Consider the following 22,441-nt stretch of genomic DNA (forward strand, 5'->3'; position numbering starts at 1 on the left):
GTATACCTCCATTCCGCTGTCTCGGCGCAGCTCCTCTGCATTCAGAGCAGAGCAGTTGACTGTGTGGAAGGCCAGTTCAGCAGCAGCCGGGAGGAGAGGCGAGGTTTTGGAGAAGAGCAGCTCATCCTCTGTTTCCATGGTAATTGTTTTGATGAGCATGGGGTAACCCGCATATTTGTAAGGTTCAAGCTCTGTTTAGAGACAATAAAACAAGGAGTATTCATTAGAAATGTATAACCACAACGACACACATTCACTCAAATTTCGATCTATCTGCACACCTTGTTTGTGCCGGTTGAACAGGATGCTCTGAGCTTTGAGGATGAGGATGATGTTCTCTGGGTCAGGGGCCGTCCAGGATTCGGGCTGACTTTGTGCAAAGGAACTCGTAGGCTTTGTTGACTTTCTCAAACATGTCCTGAAAGATATAAACAATTGAATATGAAGATGTAGCTATGTACACCTGTGCATACACATCATGTGAGTAATGATTGAAGTACATACTCTGCCCTCGGGGTTCTTGTCTGGATGGTACTTCTGCGCCAGTCGGAAGTAAGCTTTCCTGATTTTACTCTCCTCTTGCCTGACAAAAAGAAATCCAACTGTTTAAATCCACCTATTCAACAACAGCATTTACATTTGCTGATATTTAAAATACAAAGACAAATACTAAGATGTGGCAAGAAATCAAAGTCCACTCACGGCCCCTGTCCTTTGGGGAGGTTGAGGACTTCAAATGCATCATCTACAGACATAGAGGGAGGCTTTTTCTCCACCTCCCTCTTCCAGGCTTCAAGAGTGTCTTTGAGCAGCTTCACCTGAAGGAATAATGAAGCGGGATCAAGATGTTAAAGAAGCCTTTTTTAGGCAATGCAAGCAGGACTTTGATAAGGAAGTACAACCTTGAATAAATAAGAAAAATGAGGGACGTACAGCATCTCGAATGGGCCAGTTGGGGAAGCGGGTAGTGTCGCACAGATGTCTGAGGTAGTAGATGTTGCAGAAGAGCTCGTTGTCCAGCTGAGGGAAGTTGACCACGGGGATGGGGCAGTACTGGTAGAGGGCCCGCGTGTTGCTCTGCAGCCTGGGGCTGAAGTCAGCTATGTGTGCAGCTATCTTCTCAATCATCAACCGCCTAAAAAAGAGAGTTCAAACAAAACCTATTAACATTTCTTTAAACCACAAGTTGACTTTAACGGCTGCACTTCTAAATATCTCCTGCATTGATGTTTTTAAAAAGACATCATTTCGACACAACAGAGACAGATCCCTACCTCATCTCGCTGCTCCAGATGGCCTCAGGGGTATCGAATTCTCCCAGGAATATCTCAGAGAAACGCTCCGCCTCGTAGTTCTCCAGATAACACACCATGGCCTCGGGCATCACCGGGCCCAGAACACTACGTTGGACTATGTCCTGCCCCTTAGACTAATGGGAGAAAGGACAGAGGTTAGATTCAAAATATACAATCAGAACATATTTATGTAAAAATGTTTGAAAATGAGTCATCTTCACCTCCTCTGATTTGAAGGCTTGTTTCAGATGGGTGTACTTAAGGAACCTTTAAAAAACAAAGGAATGTCTCGAGGTCAATATCGTCATTGCATGTTACTAATGTCTTTCTTATTTTTTATTACACATAACTCAAAAGTAGTTCTCTAGACACCTAGACCAAGACAATTCCAGGCTGAAATGCCAATTGAATAACTAAGAATAAAGGAAAACACACACATTTAAGTGTCAGTCATTATGAGTCCATGACAGTTCTAAATATGGACAAAATTCCCTTTAAACATTTCTGAGGACGACTGCTTTTTAGCACTGATGTGTGTGTGTGTTTTCACCTTGCTACAGGAAGCACGTTGGAGCCTGTGTACATCATGATGAAGAAGAAGATGCCGGTAAGATAGAGGCGTTGCAGATTGGGGTTGTCCTGCATCACCAGGTACAGAACGTTAGCCACCTTTTCCACCAGGATGGGGTCAAAGGTCAGCAGCAGCTGGAGTAGACAAAGAAAAACGATGAGATAATCAACATGGTGTTGTACTCAAGATGAAACATGAAGGGTGTGATTATTATTGCAGGTACCTGGACAATGTGAGGGAGGCACGCGTTGTCACTGATCATCCTCTTGATCTTAGGTAAAGGTCGGATAATGGCATTGTCTTGGTCCCTGAGTGAAAAGAAAAGAAACACTTAAAGTCACAGGTAAAGGTTCAAACCAAAAATCAATTCAGAAACGACATTGCTTATTAGAACGCTATTGCTTTTTCTGATACCATACGAAAGACATTTCCAAAAAGGAGAGGTTTTTCCTATAAATACAACCCCAAAAGTGTTGTCTGCTGTACCCACCTGCTGGGGTAGTATGAGCACATGGTGATGAGCATGTTGAGGATGAGTGTAGCCAGGTCAGACTCATTCATCACCGCCTGCCCGGTGGCCAGGAGGCACCACTTCAGTTGGGGGATGGCCTGCAGGGGGCGCCAGCCATCCATCCCTTGAGCCCAGCAGCGCGTCTTCGCTGTCAGGACCCCTGTGCTCCAGAACTCCTGCATCTGGAGAAGAAAATAATCAAAATAAAGATGATTATAGGGTGGTTGCTGTAAAAAAGTAACTTCCAAAGACCAATCAAATGACAATACTACTGCAATAAGTGAAGAATGCAATACTTTAGATCAGAAAATAAGGTCAAATAATGTACAGATATATTATAGATACAATTAAAAAAGGAAATCAGTTTATCAATGCAAATTTTAATTCACAAGTAGACATCATCACTCACCAGCAGTACATTTTTTAAGAGGGACATTTCTGTTTTTGTTTACAAGTTGCAGGTATAACATTTATCATTATTTGAAACTCGAGTAATCCCTGTGCTTGACATTTTAAAATGATGCCATACCTCTTCAAAACTGAAAGGTCCCCTTCTTTCTTTGTCTGCGTTCCCAAAGTACCACTCTTTCTCACTCTCCCTCTTCATGTCCGGTGATGCTTCCAGAACGTTGGTCTGTAGAAATAAAGAAGACACTCTGTTAGACACGCGGCACAGATTGATTACCAATTTCACACAGGGGTCAACATATGTAATCTCCTCCATGGCTCATCAAGAAGTGCAATGTCTAGCGTCATGTGTTATTGATCGTATCAAAAGACAAATTATATTCATATATATACACAAGTCAAGTCTGATGCCATTTTTTTTACCTGTAGGGGCACAGTAGCTCTGCTGGTATGCAGATGGGCCATGGTGAGCAGATCCACCAAGATTCGCACTCCATTCGAGTCCATCACCTCCTTCACATTTTTCTGCAGAACAAAAAATGACAGAGAAATTGAAAGGTGAGCTGAATAAAAAGGCAATTTCAAAAAGGCACTGTTGCTCTGAATAGCTTACCTTGTTCAGAATGAGTTTGTTGAGGAAGATGATGAGTCTGTCTCTTTCCAGTTTGTCTGTACACTATACCATCAAAAGAGTATTTTAGATTTCAGGATTAATTAAAAGACATTTAACAAAATCAATAAGTCCTTGCTGTGCCAGTTTGTACTCACTCGGTCCAGCATGCCCACAATGTATTTTGTGTCTGTGAAGGGGCCGATCTCCTCAAAGCACTTCCCGTAGACTATAGCGAGCGCCTGCAGGCACAGGCACTTCATCGATACTTTGGGTGTGAGCAGAAAGCGGTGGTAGAGTTCATTGAAGAACTCATATCTGAGAACAAAGAGAGGGAGAAGCATGAATCATCTTTTTGGATTCAGAACTGACTGAGAACAATAGTGCAGTAGGTTGGACTGTTTTTGTAGTCTTACGATCTCTTGATGGCATTGGATTCTTCGTTTTCATCCTCCTCAAGCAGTAGCCGCAGGTAATAATCGCCGATCTTTATCTCATCTGAAAGGCACTCGTATTTCACCTGCACATAAAAACATATACTGTGAGAAAATGTGTTTCAGTTTGAAATAACACAGTCTTTCTTTGTGGGATTCAAGTATCACTGGCTAGTGAGGGAGAAAATAGTCCATCTGAGCACAAACCTCAAACTCCTGGTGGTTCCAGGAGATGACGGTGGCACTGCCGAGCTCCCGGTCCACGCTGAAGGAGCGCATCTCCCCCTCCAGCGCGTCCCGCAGCTCCTCTCTCGTCCTCAGGTTCCAGATGAGGTTAGACCGTGCGTGGTCGAGCTGGAATCTTGAGAAGACAACATTTGGATTTTAGGAAAATTAAATAAAAAAGGTTTAACATATTGTTATATGACTTAAGGATTCCTGCAGAGTTAAAGGTTTGCCAAAGAAGATTTACCTAAGCATGACAGGTGTAATGTAAAATATAGAGGATGCGGCCGGGCAAAAACTCACAACACTGTTATGGGGTCAACATAGCTGGATTATGGCTTGAGGTCTTTATCGGGACATGTTGTACCTGTAGTAGAAAAGCTCCCAGTTGACTTCAATCTTTATCCTCTGCCGTCTCTTCCTCAGGATGACAGGCTTTTGGTTTGGGTTCTGAAATCAAAAAGGAAGACTCAAGCTTAAGGTCCCGACTTAAGTCAGTACATCAATCTTAAAAGCATTCCAAAAGTGTCCTTTAAAATAGTAGCACAAAGAGTAGTGATGAGCCAAAGGTTAAATAGTGATACCAAAAATGAGATGAATGTGGAGAAAAATGTAACAGAGATGTTGTTGACAATGGAGAAAGCCAGGTATTAGAAACAATACACCCCAAAATAAGCACTGATACCAACATAGAAAAAAAGGTTATGAAACATACAAACCAAAGCGGGATCCCAAAATTGGGTGTGTTCTGTAGTTCTTACTGGGCGAGACAATTATGATCAGGTTTCTCATAAAGCTGATAACTTCTAAAGCATTACAACTTCTAATTACCACCATTATTCTTTGTGCCAGAAAGCAATAAGGCCAATTTCCGGCGTAATCAAATATGGTGTGAGCAGTGTAATGTATGGTTCCAGAGGTTTTACAGAATGCTTGGCAAAGTTCTTGCATTTATAGTAGCAACACATGTCTCTAAAACAGACTCTGAACATGTCCTCTATTGACAATGAGACAGGAAAAGACATATTCAGAAAGTGTTTTTATTGTCTAGTGTACAATCAGTAATAACTTCTTCTTTTTCTTACATCTATTTAAAGACTTGAACAAATTCCTTGATAATAGGTCATCGCCTGGCGGAATATAAAAACACACCCAATGTGACACTTGAAGATGGAAAAATGGTTTGGTCAAGAGAAAGAAGATGGAAAAACACAGCATGGATCCCATTGGTCAGTCCTACTTACCAGGTTATTTCTGTCCTGCTGCATTGTCATTGACAGCAGAGAAACCACACAAGACAAGGGGAGGGTGGGGCAGATACACAGAGAGGTTATTGTTCCTCGGATCAAACAGAGATCAATGGTAACAAAAGGGTGGCATCATACAAAGTGATAGACATACAAATCCATTATAAAATCATTCAGATTTATTAGCTGATGATGCCAGATCATTTTTTCAAGACTAGATTTATGAATAGCTAACAACACATATGTGATGCAAACATGAACTGTGATTGGGGAAAATTCAGTGAAAGCAAGCCAATCATTAAGAACAGAAAGCTGGGTGACATTCAGATGAAGCAGGTTTAGGGGTTATAGCTTTACTTTAAAGTAAAAGAGATGTTTCAGTTTTGTTAAACCTTAAGTTAGCAAGCGGTATCGGCCAAAGGGTTTAGTTAGCTGTTGAGAATACACCCCAAACATGAACCCATCCACAAACTTCCTGTAAAAATGACCATACATCGAGTATTTGCAGCCTTCCTAAGAATTATTTTTTTTAAAGAAGCGTGACCTTTGAATTTATAACACATGGTTACACAGGTTTGTTATTACCAAGTTTTTAATGCCCACACAAATTCAAACCAATTCATAAATAACACTGGACATGGATTTCCACTGCCAGTTGTATTAGTTATTCTATTTTATTTCCTGGACAACAAACGACATAAAGGTTTCAGCCATGCTGCAGAACCGTTGTTAAATAGCAAGTTTCATTGACCTTCCACGTCCCCATGCTGTCGCTAGTTAGCAGAAAGTGCTAAGTAGCCCAAAAACAAAACATGACTGTTTTTGGTTATGTTATCCTGATCTGCATGAACTTTGGATTTTGATATAATACTAACTGTCTTCTTTTAATCTTAAGACTCTGACTGTGTGATACCAATGAAACAATCAGTGTTTTTAATTTATTCAATACAACTTTTGAGGATCTGTGGGAACCTTTCAGACACTCCTTAGCCAAAGAAAAACAGTCTGTTAAACATGTATGAAAAATGTGCACCAGCATTTTGAACAGCAAGACAAATCAGACCACATTATATCATGACAATGCAGTTTCCAAAAGGTCAGGCAGCATCAGAGCAGGCACCGCTCTGCATGCAAAATAACAGCAGCAGCAGCAGCAGCAGCAGCAGCAGCTCTAAAAAGTGTGTTATTTAGTGTTGCCTCTGGATACTGCAGCACTGAGCATCAGTTAAGAGACGCCTGAGCAGAAACATCAGCAGCAGCAGCAGCTTGTCTTTAAAAATCAGGGATGTCAGCCCTTAGCGATTTTGCAAACTAAAATATATCCTCACCTCCTTCTGAGCGATGCCCATCTTATCTCTCCAGTGCATCAACACTATGTCAGCTTTCTCCTTGGCAAACTTCTCCACCTCTTTGGCTGCTTTGCCGGCTAACCGCTGCCAGTCGGGCACCTTGTTGCGATTTAGCTGGTCCTGTGGGAAACAAATAAAAAACAACATTAAGGCCAATACTTTATAAGTGAGCTGTGTATTCACACTGCAAACACATAGGATTGGGAGGTGTTTATCCAGCTACCGTGGCGATTTTCAGGTTGTCACGGATGTGCATCCTGTCCATATCTTTTTCTGGGACGGGGTCAGGACTGTCCAGGTAAGCCAGCAGGCCTGTTGGCTGAGAGCACACAAGACAAAAGTAAAATGGGTTAAACAGGGTGCCCCTGCTGCCAGAGAAACTTACTGGCTTAAATTCTGGAGTACTTTGCCTCGATCACACTATTTGTAGCATACCAGTATTCTTTTCAGCAGGTTCATGGCAACAGGGTTTTCAGCCGTCCAAAGTCCCACCAGGTGACGACTCAACTGCCTGAGGAAGAAAAAAAATAGCAGTAATAGTTATATGGCTTTGTTTTTTAGAGAAGGCATCTTTTTGTTTATCTACTTTAGCAACTGAAGCTTTGTCTGACTATCAGACAGTTTGGGTTTCTATGCTTTATAGTATTAGTGAAGTATGAAACTGTAGATGGAGGGATTAATAAACTATCTACTATAACCAACAGATAAAAAAAGACTAAATCATACCTGTTGGTTAGCATCCGCTGGTCAGCACTCATAGTGAACAGAGAGGTGTGAAGATGCCTCGGAAGAGCCCCTTCACTCAGGGCCAGGTCCTGCATCTTGGTGGCAATTTCCTTGTCTCCCTCCTACATATTAAAAAACACAGGTTGGTAAGTCATCTCACAGCATTAACACTTACAAACATTCACACACTTTGAGAGGCTTACCTCAATGATGGCCTTCATCACCAGGCCTGCTCCCTTCACTATCGCCATAGAGGGATGCTAGAGAGAAGGACAGCCACAATTTACCACACAGGCATCTACTCAATTTATATCAGTCATATAACTGTTATAGTTGGGGTTTTTATTCACACAAATTAACTACCTGAAATAGTTTAAACAAGGTGCGTCCATCAGAGGCCACCATCTCCAGCAGCATGTCGAACTGCTGCCCCTCTGTGGTCTCGCTGTAGGGGGCGCACAGGGCAAATGTTAAGAAGTCCAATAAGGAGCTGATGACCAGAGCTCCGGTTCCGTGGTCCTGAAACCAAAAGAAAAAAGGGAATAAGGGTTAATATTTCACAATCACTTCTAAATTCCTTAGCTTTCAGACGGTAAAAAGAACAGTACCACATTAGTGATGAACTTTTCAAGAAGGTTCTCCAGGAACTTCTTGGAGGAGAGCAGAGAGGCTTTGTTCAGCTGCTCCTGCCTCAGGTCGTAGTCATCGTGCATCGGCTGCAGAGAGACATGAATGAGAAGCTCTCAGGCGAACAGAAAGATGAAAGACAAGCGGTTGTATGCGTGTGTGCCGTCGTCTGATGTCTAGATATGCAGGTGATACTTACACACATGAGGGCACAGAGCATGTCTACGGCAGCATGCGTCACGCCGTTGTTGTTCCTTTTCAAAGCTTTGACTGTTTTTACTCCCAATTTTTCTCTGAACCTGGAACACACATACACACATTCACAGCACTTAAAATAATGCCTCAAAAACACAACTGAATATAAAAACATACAAATAAGGTGTTATTTAAAGAGGTCTGGGGTTGGATACACAAAGAATTCATTGCTTTAGAAGTGGCGTGTTGCTTAATTTGCTCAGTGACACTAAAAGAGTAGCAATATAAGAGAGGATTCCCTAAAAGCAAAAATAAACCATTTATGTATTTAAGTGATTGGTGTCTTGTGTTAGGGAAACACCAAGCTATCCTAGCAATGAATCTTTCTGGAAAACCAATTCTCATTTGCGTCACAGGAACAAATAATAAACAGTAAATACAGTTCCTCTCATACATCTCAGTGACCCAGAAAGACGTCAGGGTTCTTAGATTGGGATGTACGGAAATCTAAAAGGTAGAATGGGCAAAGCAGATACTGGGAAAGAGATGGACGGAGAGGAGTATGAGATGTCGAGAGAGGAAGGTCAAAACAAATCGCGGCAGACTGCTCGACTGAGCACAAGGAAGGGACACAACCTCTCGTCTGAAGTGCCTGAGATGAAAGCAGATCAAAGATAAAACAGGCTGATCGACAAGACAGCTGGGAGAGACGTTGGAAAAGAACAAGGAGGATAAGAAACAGAGACAGGTAAAAGGGCAGACTGAGATGTATGGATTCATATTTACGTTGCATCTGTGCCTCCAGACCCTTGACCAGACCTTGGAATGACAGAGCATGCCTGTTACCAGCAGCTCAACAAAAGAATGCACTTCAAAGTAAATGACCGCAGTAAGGTGAAGCGTGACGACGGCTGCGTTCTTACTTGGGAAGCTGGGTGAAGGCCTGGAAGCCAGCCTTGGAGGCCACCAAGCGGCGAATGGCCTGGAATTGGCTCTCCAGCTCGGCGTTCACCGTCGGTAGCTCCAGCTCCTGGGATAAAAGAGCCAGGATGGCGTTGTTGATGAGCTTCTCTTTGTTCTCAGAGAACAGACCCTGGAGAGAAATAAGAAATAGATTAGTGTGGATCCTACTTATGGATAAACATAAATCACTTGGATTAAATACACTCACATCTTGGGTGACTGCATGCAGCACTCCACTGTAGGATATGTTGGCGTTGAATCTATACACTGCATCTGCAAAGTTCCCATCTAAAAAGAGAAAGAGGGATAGAACAATGAAAAAATAATAAAGAGACTAAGAGCCTCTGTGAAAGACTGTAAGCACAAGGTAGACCCACTTTGCATCCCATGTAGTAGCATTTTATTCAAGGAACCATGTAGTTTATTCACTTGTCAAGACATAAACAACTATAAAGATCTGTATTTGATCCAAGTTGTGTGGTATTTCCATAATACTCCAAAACTCTTAGAACCATCTGGATTAAAAAGGATTTCCAAGTCGCCTTTTTTTCTAATATAAACAACCTTAGTAGCCAAACTGACAAATCATGCACAGTATGATTATGTAACAGTTATGAGTTAAATTAGCTTAAATAAATGTTAATTAAGTCTAATTTATTCATAGAAAACAACCAATTAATACAGTATGTCGCTTGTGCTTTACAAAAAGAGCCATGATTTATGTCATTTCTTACAACAGATGGAATTTGTTTTACTACAGATGGTCACAATAGTCTTTAAGGATTCTGGAAATAACTTCACAACAACAGTTGGCATTTGTAAACAACTTTCTGGGTTTGGTTAGGGTCGCTGGGTATTTGTTTTAAAAAATAAATATATATCTGTGACTTGAATGTTATGGAAATAGTTGAGGCAGGCACAGCAGAGCTTTAATGTACACGCTAATGTTAGCATGCCAACATTCTGAAATGACCATGCTAGCGTGCTAATGTTTGGCATATCCTAACCCTAAAGTACATACGAGGAGCCTAAAGGGTTTGTATTTGATATGAATCTCATGAGAATGACGGCTTGGACTCACTAGGAGGTGCTGCCAGGAATTTGAGATGCAAACTCTCCACCTCCTCGTCCACGGGCATGCTCAGTAGGCCCCATCTTTGCCCTCGCTGCGTGGGGGCCATCTTGACGCACACGTCCCGGTTGCCTGATGCGCGGACTCCATCCAGCAGGCTGGCTAAGAGGGAGTCCCTGCAGACGTAAACACAATCAAACCCAGCTGAATGCATTAGCAATGATTCTGTGTGATGGAGGACTGACACTGAGCACACAGTAACAGGATATAGTCGCCATGCAGCAGAAGCATATTACTCATTTTGTAAATAAAGAGAGAACAACGTTTTAAGAAATCCCCAGGGCCCGCTGCGTCACTACATACATAAAGACAGGTGTATGTGTACCTTTCTGTGGAGGAAAACTTTCTGATCTGACCTCGGATGAATTCGACTGTAAACACCTGAGGGTTGTCTACATCACAGATGAGAGCAAATACCTGAAGGGAGATGAGACAGAGGACAGGAGTGAGAGAGAAAAAAAGGTAGGGCTCATTTCACACAGACTCAAGTGCTTTCATCCCAGCTGTTAACTTGATGTAGTTCATACATAATGAATCTAAGGGGAGCAGATCCATTTACATGCATCTTCACAGGAGTGCAGCGAGACGGAACAAAATTGTGAGTGTAAACATTTCAGCCTGAAATCTTTATGATTGCTTTAGTTTGTGAGTGCTCACCTCTCCAAAGGGTTTGATGGTGACTATGTTGTAGGAAGCCGGGTCCCTCTCCACTAAACAAGTCTCTGTCAGGGCCAGGATACGCTTCACTGGCTCCTAATGGACGACAAATACAAGTCAACAAAATGAAAGAAGACGTATTGAATGCCGATTCAAAAAAGATATTATAAAGACAAAGCAGAAGTAGACCCTGAAACAACAGACACTATCAATGCCACTGATTGCATCTAAATCATGAAAGCATGAGGCATGACATAGCATCAGTTGATAACGAAAGGAACATTCATACTACATTAAAAGTAAACACACCGTGACTTATTTGCTTCTGTTTCATTATGCAAGAAGCAAATTCGCAGAGGAAAGAAAACCAGAGAATGGCACAAGGCTCAAAACATTTAGAGCTCTATTTTACACATGTATTACTTAAAATTAGATCTTATATTTAGATATTTTTGAATTTAGTTAAGGATCCGCAAATGTGTTGATAAGATTCAAGTAAATATTAAGTTGTCTTTAGTTGGTCTCATGTAAAAACAGCCATTTAAACAGCTGTCAAGTGAACCCATAAGCAAGCCATTGATCTTATGTCAACCTGACCACCACCCACCACCACCACCACACACAACACTATGAGGAACTATGAGAACCAGGATGTTCTAACCCGGTGTCGAGGAGTGATCTTCTGCACCACGAACTCGGCCAGTGAAGTGATGCTGTCGTCCGAGCTGTACTTCCCCAACCTGTCCGTCACAAAGTCCTCGAACGTCAGCGCCTCCTTCCTCAGCCGTAGCGTCATTCCAATGAAGTTCCCGGCATGCTCGATGGCGCAGCGGATGATGTCATCCCGCTGCTCGGAGGCAAACAGATGCTGAAAGGAAAGGAGGGAAAAGGAAATATGAAGACAACATGTAACATTAAACTTAAGCATACACACACAAACTCTGAATGCATACCAGCCTGCTGAAGCCTCCATAAAGGATGCAGAATCCTCCCTGGTAGTCAGAGAGCTCGACGAAGCCCTCCACATTACGATAGTCGTAGGAACAAACCACCCGATTGGTTTGGGTGTCGATCTGGTCGATGCCACCCGGTGTCACCTCCAAACTCACTGGCTTCCGCGTGTCACTCCAGTGGTGCTTGTAGCAGTTGTACCGCTGTGGGGGGTTGATCACACACGGTAAATAACGTTTATTCTGGGGGTCACCACAGGGGCAAAAGCATACTTAAATGTATTCTTCTATTTTATGGATTTCAGTACTTACCCTGCCAGTTATTTTTCCCTCTGAAAACTCTGTTCTGAATCTCTGTGAGTAAGGAAAACAAAGAAATAGCAGGCATTAGATTTTAGTGGCAATTTCCACAGCATGCTCTCAAATCCTCCCTGTTGTACTTATGTTGAATCTACTGCAGAAAAAAATCCCTTCCTCCTTTTTACAACCCTTTTTCTTTACAGCGACTAAACTAATCTGCTGATTCACATTTATGACAACAGGGAGTCCTGTGATGTGCAAGCATTGCATTCCAAAACAGTATATAATAAAAAAAAGTTTGAGACAGTACAGCAAAATGTGCAGCTGTGGCGCACACTAAACAGCCTGGACCAACCACATCAAACACCCCTTCTGAGACCATTTGAATGAATATGTGCATGACGTTTGCTTGGTGATGGTGACTGACGGCAGTGAAGTGATGAGTGTTTGTCCTCACCAGAGCTTCTGTGAGCAGCTCGGTCCGGTGCTCCGTTGAGAACTTGAGCGTTTCAGACTTCTTGCCGCTGCCTTTGCGGAATGTAAGGTTGAACTCTGTTCCCTGGCCTTTTCCTACCGGGCCGATGCCACAGATGTCCCCATAAGGCCACTGGTGAACAACAACAACACAGAGATAAACATGTTGTTATGGACACGCATACACAGGCAGATTGAACATGAAAAAAGATAGTACTTTAAGTCCCAGCATTTATATAAGCAGTATACAAACGTTTCAATGTATTTATTTATGACCTCTCCTCCATGCACCAATACGTGGAAACTGTTATAGGAATAGATAAAGGATAACAGAATAGCAAATAAAATAACTTGATAAAAAACAGTGATATTTGCTGACAAATACTGTTCATTAAGTGCAATCCAATCTCTTGTGTGTGTATTAAAACGCTTATCAAATACTGCTTTTAAAATATAAACAGGTTCATTTTTTTTGGTAACGTTTGTTTGGGTCATGGTAATCAACAAAGAAAAAGCATTCACAATCAAAATAAACACTATTCACACATTTTAAGACCTTTACAAGAACGATTTGTATTTGGCCTGCCTAAATATTCAAGTTCTGGATGTGTGTTCTCTTGAATTCACTTGATTATTAGTTCATACTGGTCTTTTCTTTAATATAAACAACCTGCCTGTACCTTTTCCCCCACATTTACAAAAAGCACTTTGTGTAGTCGTTGCTTTAAAACATCCATGACGCATGAACGAATGATTCACGATTTGCCGTTCAGTCCTTTTCTCGACTGTGGATTAGAGTGTAATGGGTATTGATTCCAGATACATTTCAAGTTCTTACCATTGTCAAGACATGCTGCTGTTAAGTGTGCAAGAAAGATGTGAATTTTTAAAGGCTGAGCAACAGATGTTAAAAATTCTGTTTCAGCTTTTTGCAATGGAGCAGTGTGCTTCAAATTGATTTTCAATAGTCACATGACACCAAGATCAGCATATCCCACAAGCTCCTGTGAGGCACTGATAGCGACAGCAAACAAAACGCTCCAGAATGACAGCGGAGTTCCTGTCCCCAGCCTGCATACACACTGACCTGATTTGTTACTTCTAGCGTGGTCGGGTTGTAAGTGGTAATGCCATGCGTCCCCACTGAGAAGACTCGCTTGTACCTGGAACAGAGAGAGAGAGAGAGGATGAGTCAGAAACAAAGCCTTCCCTTCGCCAACCACACATGGCAGCAGCAGGAACAACAGCCGTCGCATAACATCAGCGAGTGTGGGAAAGGAGGCTGGGTGCGTGACGGTCTTTCAAAGATGGGGGTTAGCTGCAGCAGAGCTAACAGATACAGTAAGAACAGAACACGTGTGATCTCGGGATTTCCAATGTGCTGAATACATTTTTTATCAGGACGACAACTGCAGGACGAGGCAAAAAGGAAAGGGATCAAAAGCTCTTATTATTTACATTTTCTGAGGTTTATCTGTTGAGATAAGATGCAGGCAGGAGAAAATAGAAGAAGAACAATAACTGCCCCTTTAAAAGCTTCTATCGTGACAATTTGATAGCAAATAATTCAAACATGTAGGCTTAACTCTGATCAGAATAGAATAATAACACATCATTTATATATACCGCTATTCCTAGTCTCAAAGACACCTTACAAGAAAATAAGAGAAATAATAAACAATAAATACAGTGGAAGAAGTTGGATGAGCTAGAGGATTACAGCCTGAAAGACTAACTTCAGAAATGAACTTTTATCCAAGAAATGTAATATTCTTCTATGTAATTTAATCAATCTGGCCTCGCTGTGACTTTAAAACAAAGAGTCATCACTTTTCGTATGTTGACGGTTTGTTAATGACTCACTGACTCTGAAACATCCCACTAATTTATCAGAATTGTTATGAGAGTGGGGCTTTTGTCAAGTAGTAGGAAGGAAGTATGAAATTCAATGTTGACAATGTTTCTGCTTCCTATGTGTGTGTGTGTGTGTGTGTGTGTGTGTGTAGGCAGGCACTTCTGCGTGCGGTCGATTGATGTGCGGTTTGCCAACACCATCAGTTGTGAATTTCTGCCAAATTCATATCATTCTGCCCCACTGTTTTGGTTAAGTGTTAACAGTAGGAGTTTATTGTATCTAGTATACATGCCTGCTTAACTACTGTATGGACAACATGTTCTTAGCACCTCCATAGCAATTTTCGTGTGAACAGTGCACATGCTGATTTTGCTCCCTTTCTTTCCTGCACATCCTCACTGGCGTGGATAACCCACTACTCCTATCAAAAGGAACTTACGTTGAGAAGTGTCTTCCCCATAATGCACTCAGAGTAAATGACTAACATAAACAGACAGGTCAGGCAGTGGGCTTGGGCAGGGCCAGCATGGAAGATCACTTTCAGGCCCATCCCGTAGTCAGTGTACTTCCCTTTTGGCTATTGGACAAATGTCAAATCCTTTTTGTGTACCTTCCTCATTAAAAAGCATTTGCAATTCTGTCCCAACCCTCTACTCTCACAATACTCTAGGTCCCGTCATGTTTGTCCACAGAGTCTGAAGGCCTGACTGATCTCAGGGTGCTGTCTCCCTACATGTCTCGACCTTGGTGCTAAGTGGCTGGCTAAACTGGGTGTCAGCACAGACTTACTTAATTATTCATTCTGTGTGTTCATTGTCCCCCCCCTTTAATACTGTCTCAGTACCAAGGCAATGTTCAACCGTCGATGGCTACCGTGTGCATTATCTGATGATAAAACTGTACGTCTCTTCTTTTGTGATACAAAATATTATTTTTGGACTTTAGATGCGACATAGTTGTGATCAGAGTTAAGACTTTGAACATAAGGAAAGCATGTATAATCGCATGGAGTTGATCATGAGGAACATTCCTTTGAACGGTGACCAAAAAGACTGCAAAAATACAAACAGGTTGTCTGGCTGAAGTATGCCCCTTACAGTGTAAGCCGACTCCATAACCAAGGTAAAGCAGTGATAAGAGGAGAGGAGTTGGAGCCTGTATAACAGACACATAAGCTACAATAATGCCTACATTAGCACACTCTTTACCCTAGGAATTTAAATAACTTTATGCAAGTTCTCACTACAACAAATGACTTGACCTTGCTCCTGACTATTTGACAGCTCATGCTGCTGTGGTTGAGATTTCCATCCATACAAAGATATGAAAATCAGAGTACACCACAGATATAGTTTGTGAATAAGGTTACTCTTCATTTAGTTGTACTGTCTTTAGAGCTTTTCCTTCCTCTCACGGGTTTCATAATGTATCACATTAAGCAACTTCCTGTATCCGACTAAACCCCCTTAACCACAGCCTCTCCTCTTTTAACAACATTTCTCACAGAGAAGACTGAGCTGAAGATTCACTGGACAACATAAAAGAAAGCTAGGACAAATGCAACGTAATCCTCCGGATGAGACTCGACAAACATTAGTTTTAGAGAGGCAAAGAGGAGGAGCTAAATGAGAAACCAGACCCTGTATAATATTGGAGACAACTGACACGGGACTTTAATATACACAAACTATAGTAACAGCGCATCCTATGTACTGGTGTGTAAAACTGCATAGCATCTGTAGCAGCAGGGCGTCCTCATTGTCTAGGAACAACATAGAGACTTATGAATGCATTCAAAGAAGATTCAAAAGAGACTGTTGCATATTCATGCTTGGGGAAAGCATAGAGACCCGCTGTGCTTGGAAACCCTTGAGTGACAGAAAACTTTGAGAAAAGTCATTTGTGTCAAAAACCGTGAAATGACTTTCATTAGGACCCAAATCTAATATGCTCTACAAGTCACAAGACAGAAAGAAACATGATCATGGGTAAAGACGGAGGGTGGAAAAAATGCTGCACTTAAATCACTTCAGATATTTTATAATTTCAACTATTTTGGAAAAAGTATTTGATATGATTTGAGGATAAATCTCCCAGCTATACTAAACACTAAGGACATAAATAAGGGGAAATTACAAAGCAACTTTTCAACTCCCTGCAGAACAGATGAGCAATTCTCTGTATCTGCCGACAAATCTGCCCTGAAGTCCAATTATTTAACATGTGACAAATATAAGTTGGATCATTGGTGTCAAACTGCCAACTAGGAGATGAAGCCAAAGTCATTTTAATACATGCACGTTGGTGTAAAAAGGGACTTTTTCCATATCTGCATTCAGAGTTAGACGTCCTTTATACTGGTATAGTGTAAGTGAGGCTGAATCCTGTCTATGGCTAAGGGGTGCACTTACAGATGCATCTAATTGCAGTTTACCTTTGGGATCATGATCTGTATTTACAGTGGAGGGCTGTGCACCTCTCATCTGTGATACAGTACGTTTAAGTATGCTTCAGGTATGTTTCCTTAGGGACATTTTGCTATGTTTTTAGACTACAAATGGTTATAACTCAAACCAGATCATGGCTTCCAGGATTCACAGGAGACAAAGTAGCCCACAACATCTGAGGGTTGTTATAAAGCAAGATGAAAGAGGATTGCCTGACACATTTTATAACTGTTGGCCTACTCAAGCTCTGTGTGACTCGCGCCCTTCTCATACAGCAGAAGGGCATATGACGCAGTTCTTCTGAAATGTATTTGACAGATTCATGAGACAACTGTCAAAAGTTAATCTCCTGATGTCAGCATTTGTACATTTATGTCTGCAACTCTAGTTACGCTTCACTGAATTGCATTCCCGAAGCAACAAATTAAGTTTCATTTTCATTTCTCCATGCTCCCCGCCTCTCACGAGTCGTCTGTGCCCTCTCATCTGTCTCTTTCTCTCTTAGGAATGACAGTTAAATGACCTTCAAATGCAGTTTTCGTCCCTGATAGAGAGGCGTGTTTGACGAAACGCTTTTTCAAGTCTTTAGGAGGGTCACGGAAATCTGTCGTTCCACTCAGACCAATCACCAACGGGGGTTTAAAGTGTGCCACTCTGTCGCTCTGATTCGGCCTCCCCCTGTATCCACCACACATAAATCAACACTGGTCTATGTCAGACCCTTCAGGAAGCATTAGTAGGATGAAGCTTTGATGATGGCTAATGCTCTGCAGCCCTGCTTCAGTTACCAAAGTCAATGGCAGACCTTAATGGCACAAAGACATTTAGAGAGCAGGTATTGGTAATGCGATGCCACCGACTCAAACTGAAACCTCTCCATCCTTTAGTTTCCACGGACACCAAGTATTTACATCAAGTCACATAGTGTGTAATTTAACTAGAATCTATAAACATGGAATCAGATACCTTTTGCACTAGATGATCATGGTAATTAGGGTTGGTTTACAGCAGAAATAAAGTTTGTAGCCCCTACTTTGCCTTTATTGCACTACATTTAAAACAAATTGATAATCGACACATCTGGAAATGATCTTCCTGGACAAGTGATGTATTTGTATAAGTGGTGTCAATTGATTTAAATGTAATAGTGTTTATCGCAATAATAATCAGTGGTTAACCATGAGTAATTACAAGTTTAAAATACTTGTGTAGCAAGAGAACAAATACACGTGTTAAAAGGAAATGCATGATGATTTACTGGAGTGATAGGAGGGGTTTTGCACCTATTGCAGCTATAGTTTTATTTTAACTTCCTCTCAATAAAAAAGAAGTTGCCCCTTGGAGTTACAATTATGGGAGTATTAAGATAAGAGCTACATTGTTTAAAGCAGTATTTCATGTTATTGTATCATGAACCATCTTGCTTAGGACTTTTCTCTGCTGCGTTTACTGTCAGCGTCTGTGTCTTTGGGTCACATTTCATAAGACGTGCAGCTCTGCAACACACACTCCATTAGTGCTGATCAGCGAGTGCTGACAGTGGTCTGCACACCTCCTGTCCATGTCCAAGATAAGGAAAGTCAACACGATGGAAGAACTGCGTCAGGATTTTAGGCGAAGAAGACAAACAAAGTGATGTAGGGAAGGATTTAGGTAGATGTTGCCTTGTAAATCAATACAAAGAAGAGGTAGTGTAGACAAAGGCTCCACCTCTGAAATACAATCAGTGGGGTTATAACAACGTGTTTTGGGTCTTACTTTCCCCTCCAGGAGTGTTTGGTGGTGTAGAAGCAGGCCAGGTCTTTATTTTCTTTGACGACATTCATCTTTTCACGGGACCTACAAAACAGACAGCAGAGTTATAAAGATTAGGGTGAAATAAAAAACACAAATAGGTAAAAAGAGAACATCATTCCACAAAAGAGGGTGACCTACAGTTAAAGTCACCAAATAACCTGCACCTTCACAGATCATTACTACATCAAGTTTTTCTAACATGCATTCCAATATACTGCCACACACACTTCACACAGTCATTCAACATATTGCAGCTTGAAGAGAGAGACTCCCACATGACGTTCCCTCAACTACACAACTTATACAGAGAAAAACTGTGATTATTCAACGTCTGAGTAATCCATGTGCAGTGCTGCGCTCCATGACACACTGATTCTTCACTGTTATTCGCTTGGCTATGAACCGCAGGATCAATGCAGCCGGTACCACATGACTTACAAATTAGTATAAACCACTACTTTGATATACTTTGATTGACTCCAAAAGAGACAAACTGATAAGGAACTAGATACAATCTACTCAGCAAAACAGAGGTCTTTCACTGCAGTCTATGATAGATAGAGAAATAACACAACAGTGCACCAGCTGAGCTTGTGTCAATATAGTCTGGTGCCATGCCAGTTTGGCCTATTGATCACTTCAGATAAACAGAGGTTAAGCCATGTCTCTGTTTTGGCCTTAAGTATAAATTAAATAAAAATCCTCACAATTCAACTTGAAGACAGGTATATGCTCTCAAAGCTCCCTTCTGGTTCAATATGGTTTCAAACAAAGCAGTAAAAAACAAGAATTAATCAAATCTATGGAATTCCTCTCCTCTCCTGAGCGCAGTATTTTGCTGGCGGCTGCACTGTGACAAGAGGAACCTGTGTCAGCACTCTGCCAGGATCCTGGAAAAATCTGACTCCAGTTTTCCTTCCTCTCCATTTCTGTGTGCGGCTAAAGCAAGGGACAGCAAGTCCACCAACACTGGACAAGGACCTCTCAAAATGAGTGTCTGCGTCTCAATAATTGATGCCTGTGCAGGAGAAACAAAGCTGCAAGGAAACGTCAAGAGCCAAGTTTTGCATCAACAGTTTTGTTTTTTTCTGACACGCATTCATGGAGCTGCATAATTAATTTAATCCAGAGCAGGGGGGGCTGATGGAATGCACAATAGGAGATTTTTGCAGAAAGCTCTTTGCTGCTGCAGAGGGCAGTGCAGTTTCTCATATATTACTGGGTAGAAAGTGCTTTGAGGAGTTAAAAAGTCCTGCCAGAGTCCAGGATTGAGTCATGTGATTACTCCTCCCACCTCTTCCTGCCTGTCTGCAGATCAATAGCAATGTAATGATGGGCTATCCTTGACACAGTTGAGCAAAAAAAAGACAAAAAAGTAAAACAACGTAAATGGAACCAGACCCAAAGCAAAGCACAAAGCATTTACATGAAAACTTGTTCCAGACAGGACTCACAGCTTTTCATAAACTTTAGCAAACACCGCTTTTGAAATGGGACCTGAATCAGCCTATTATTGGTTAGTTAACGAGAAACAGATGCAGGTTAAACTCTAAGTTCCACGACAATTAACCATTTAATACTGTGTTCACATCTCCTTTGCTCTGCCTATTTCATTCTGCTTTCTCACAGAGGTTGAATCACCTGTTTCCTTTGAAAAGCACAATAAAAATGATATGAAAACTGCATTAGTGTGGGTACAAGGGTGAAGTGATCATCTGTGATTACATCATTGTATGGCCCTGACTTTTTTTTTTTTACATCTCCAGTTAATACTAAATTGAAGATAAGCCATGTCTGAAATGACAGCTCAACAAAAGCAGAGCATTGTCTCCATATTCTATAGGATATTGACATAACAAGAAACATAAAGCGAATATCATGCTGGTTTCTGCAATCTGGTTTTCTTCTTAAAAGCTTTTTCTGCACTGAAGACGTGTTGAAATGTCCTCCTCTTATTTGCCAATTGTGTGAATCATCCCCCTTCCAGCTTGCGCTTACTCTACTTCATCTTAAATGGCTCTATAGGGATGTCATGAACCACTTGCTTGCAGATGGTTTTACTCGTGACTAGAGATATACACATAAAGGTTACACAAAATGCGTTGAAAAAGTTCTCCGCGATTATTAAATCCATTTGATGGTGTGCGCTGGATCCCGATCTGTCAAGTAAATCCATGACAAGCAGAATTAACGTTACCTGGCTTTCAAGCGCTTAGCCAAACTATCCTTCATTGCAGCGGGCCTACACGGTTAACTGGCTAAAAACAAGAACGACAGCCCATTATATAGATGTCGATTATGCTGCTCCTCCTCACTAGAATAATAGATAACCCAGACACTTCTGTTATCAGCGTTTGTTTGCTAAATGCAAAACGGGGCTGTGGCAGGCTAATGTTGGGTTAGCCTCAAGCTAGCGACTACCTAGCACTGTACTCGGGTTTGGCAGAAGAGCTAGCTAGTCGCATTAGCAGCGGGGTTCAATCAAGCCAACATGGAGAAGATGGCTTGAAGACAGCGGCAGGTGCTAACGGTTGCAATTACCTGTAAATTCGCTAGCGGGTAATTATCGAAGCCGTCCCTCAGCCCCCCACCCTCCTCTGAGTGCGGGTGGTGCTTCTCAGTTTTCCCACTTTGGTGGTGAAGGTGCTCAGTTACGCCGTATTCCCCCCGACAGGGCTCAGGACGCTGCCATATTCCTGATACCAAGAGAGTCCTACTGCGCACGCGTGAGGCCCGCCTGTCATGCGGCGGTCAGCTGATTGGTGTGTCTCGACGCGGAATTATCGAGAGGCCGACCCGAGATCAGTTCTTCTCAATTTCCTCCCTTGTTTGTATTGATACATACAGCCGACAACTGACCTTGGAACAGTGAATTGCGCGTGGCTGGAGCTGACAGGGTTGTAATAGAGAATCTTTAGTTTCCATTTTTAAGAGTGAATAAGCGACTAGATACATTATACTGAGTGTATTAACCAAACACCAAACACTCAAATATAGACTCTTATTCAGTGATAGTTCGATTTTGTCAGTCACTTTGCTTAAAAGTAAGTAACTGTCTAAATTACTTTTGTTGAATTGCTTACCTTCTCCTATTTCTACATGTACATTTATCTGCATCTAACAGTTCTTGTTAGCGTACAGTTTATTTTAAAAAAAAACTTAAAGTGCAGGTTTCCAGTTTCAGTGGCCTGCTAAGTAGCCTACAAAGAGACAACTGGAAAAATAAAGATTAGTGTGCCATCTAGGGACATAGTACTATCAATGCAGCAATACTATTATTATAACAGTGAGCACAAGGTAGGCTTACATGAAAATTAAGACCAGAACAAACATCATCTGGCAACACATTTACAGTATCATATCGTTTGTGTTGATATGAAATGGAAGAAGAAAAAAACACCTGCATACACAACCTTAAGTACATGTACATTAATGTTTGTTTTTTCATGTCATATCATTCTTAGTACAACAGTTTACATAAAATGCATCTATTAATAACTTATGGTTGTAGGTTGCCTACAATGCTTTATTGAAATGCTTAATTGTTTATTTTACATTACATTTTTCAATAAATTGTTTTTTTTATAACACATTTGGTTTGCAATGATGTTCAGTATTATACAATCCAATATCTTTGAGAGTGTGCTAGAGTAGTTCATAGGCTAGAA

The 22,441-nt window shown here is 41.5% G+C and overlaps 1 protein-coding gene across 1 annotated transcript in view; it reads right to left on the minus strand.

The window, feature by feature from the left end:
* The window catches only part of LOC134884097 (dnaJ homolog subfamily C member 13-like), a 28,012-nt gene extending 6,528 nt beyond the window's left edge, over nt 1-21,484 (minus strand). Inside the window, 40 exon segments of the mRNA XM_063912750.1 lie at nt 7-191; nt 282-348; nt 350-418; nt 505-583; nt 703-818; nt 934-1,135; nt 1,275-1,429; nt 1,517-1,562; nt 1,846-2,000; nt 2,090-2,174; nt 2,357-2,559; nt 2,907-3,011; nt 3,209-3,310; nt 3,399-3,461; nt 3,554-3,713; nt 3,812-3,915; nt 4,037-4,190; nt 4,422-4,504; nt 5,299-5,316; nt 6,630-6,770; nt 6,874-6,969; nt 7,086-7,161; nt 7,377-7,498; nt 7,580-7,636; nt 7,740-7,895; nt 7,985-8,092; nt 8,203-8,302; nt 8,985-9,017; nt 9,122-9,291; nt 9,370-9,449; nt 10,243-10,409; nt 10,619-10,710; nt 10,951-11,046; nt 11,612-11,818; nt 11,904-12,104; nt 12,213-12,254; nt 12,658-12,807; nt 13,762-13,837; nt 18,735-18,815; nt 21,315-21,484. Of these exon segments, the coding sequence (XP_063768820.1) occupies nt 7-191; nt 282-348; nt 350-418; nt 505-583; nt 703-818; nt 934-1,135; nt 1,275-1,429; nt 1,517-1,562; nt 1,846-2,000; nt 2,090-2,174; nt 2,357-2,559; nt 2,907-3,011; nt 3,209-3,310; nt 3,399-3,461; nt 3,554-3,713; nt 3,812-3,915; nt 4,037-4,190; nt 4,422-4,504; nt 5,299-5,316; nt 6,630-6,770; nt 6,874-6,969; nt 7,086-7,161; nt 7,377-7,498; nt 7,580-7,636; nt 7,740-7,895; nt 7,985-8,092; nt 8,203-8,302; nt 8,985-9,017; nt 9,122-9,291; nt 9,370-9,449; nt 10,243-10,409; nt 10,619-10,710; nt 10,951-11,046; nt 11,612-11,818; nt 11,904-12,104; nt 12,213-12,254; nt 12,658-12,807; nt 13,762-13,837; nt 18,735-18,802 (4,389 nt within the window). The 5' untranslated portion in view covers nt 18,803-18,815; nt 21,315-21,484.
* Nucleotides 21,485-22,441: the final 957 nt, after the last annotated feature.

Source organism: Eleginops maclovinus, chromosome 21 (genome assembly GCF_036324505.1).
Source record: "Eleginops maclovinus isolate JMC-PN-2008 ecotype Puerto Natales chromosome 21, JC_Emac_rtc_rv5, whole genome shotgun sequence".
Lineage (NCBI taxonomy): Eukaryota > Metazoa > Chordata > Actinopteri > Perciformes > Eleginopidae > Eleginops > Eleginops maclovinus.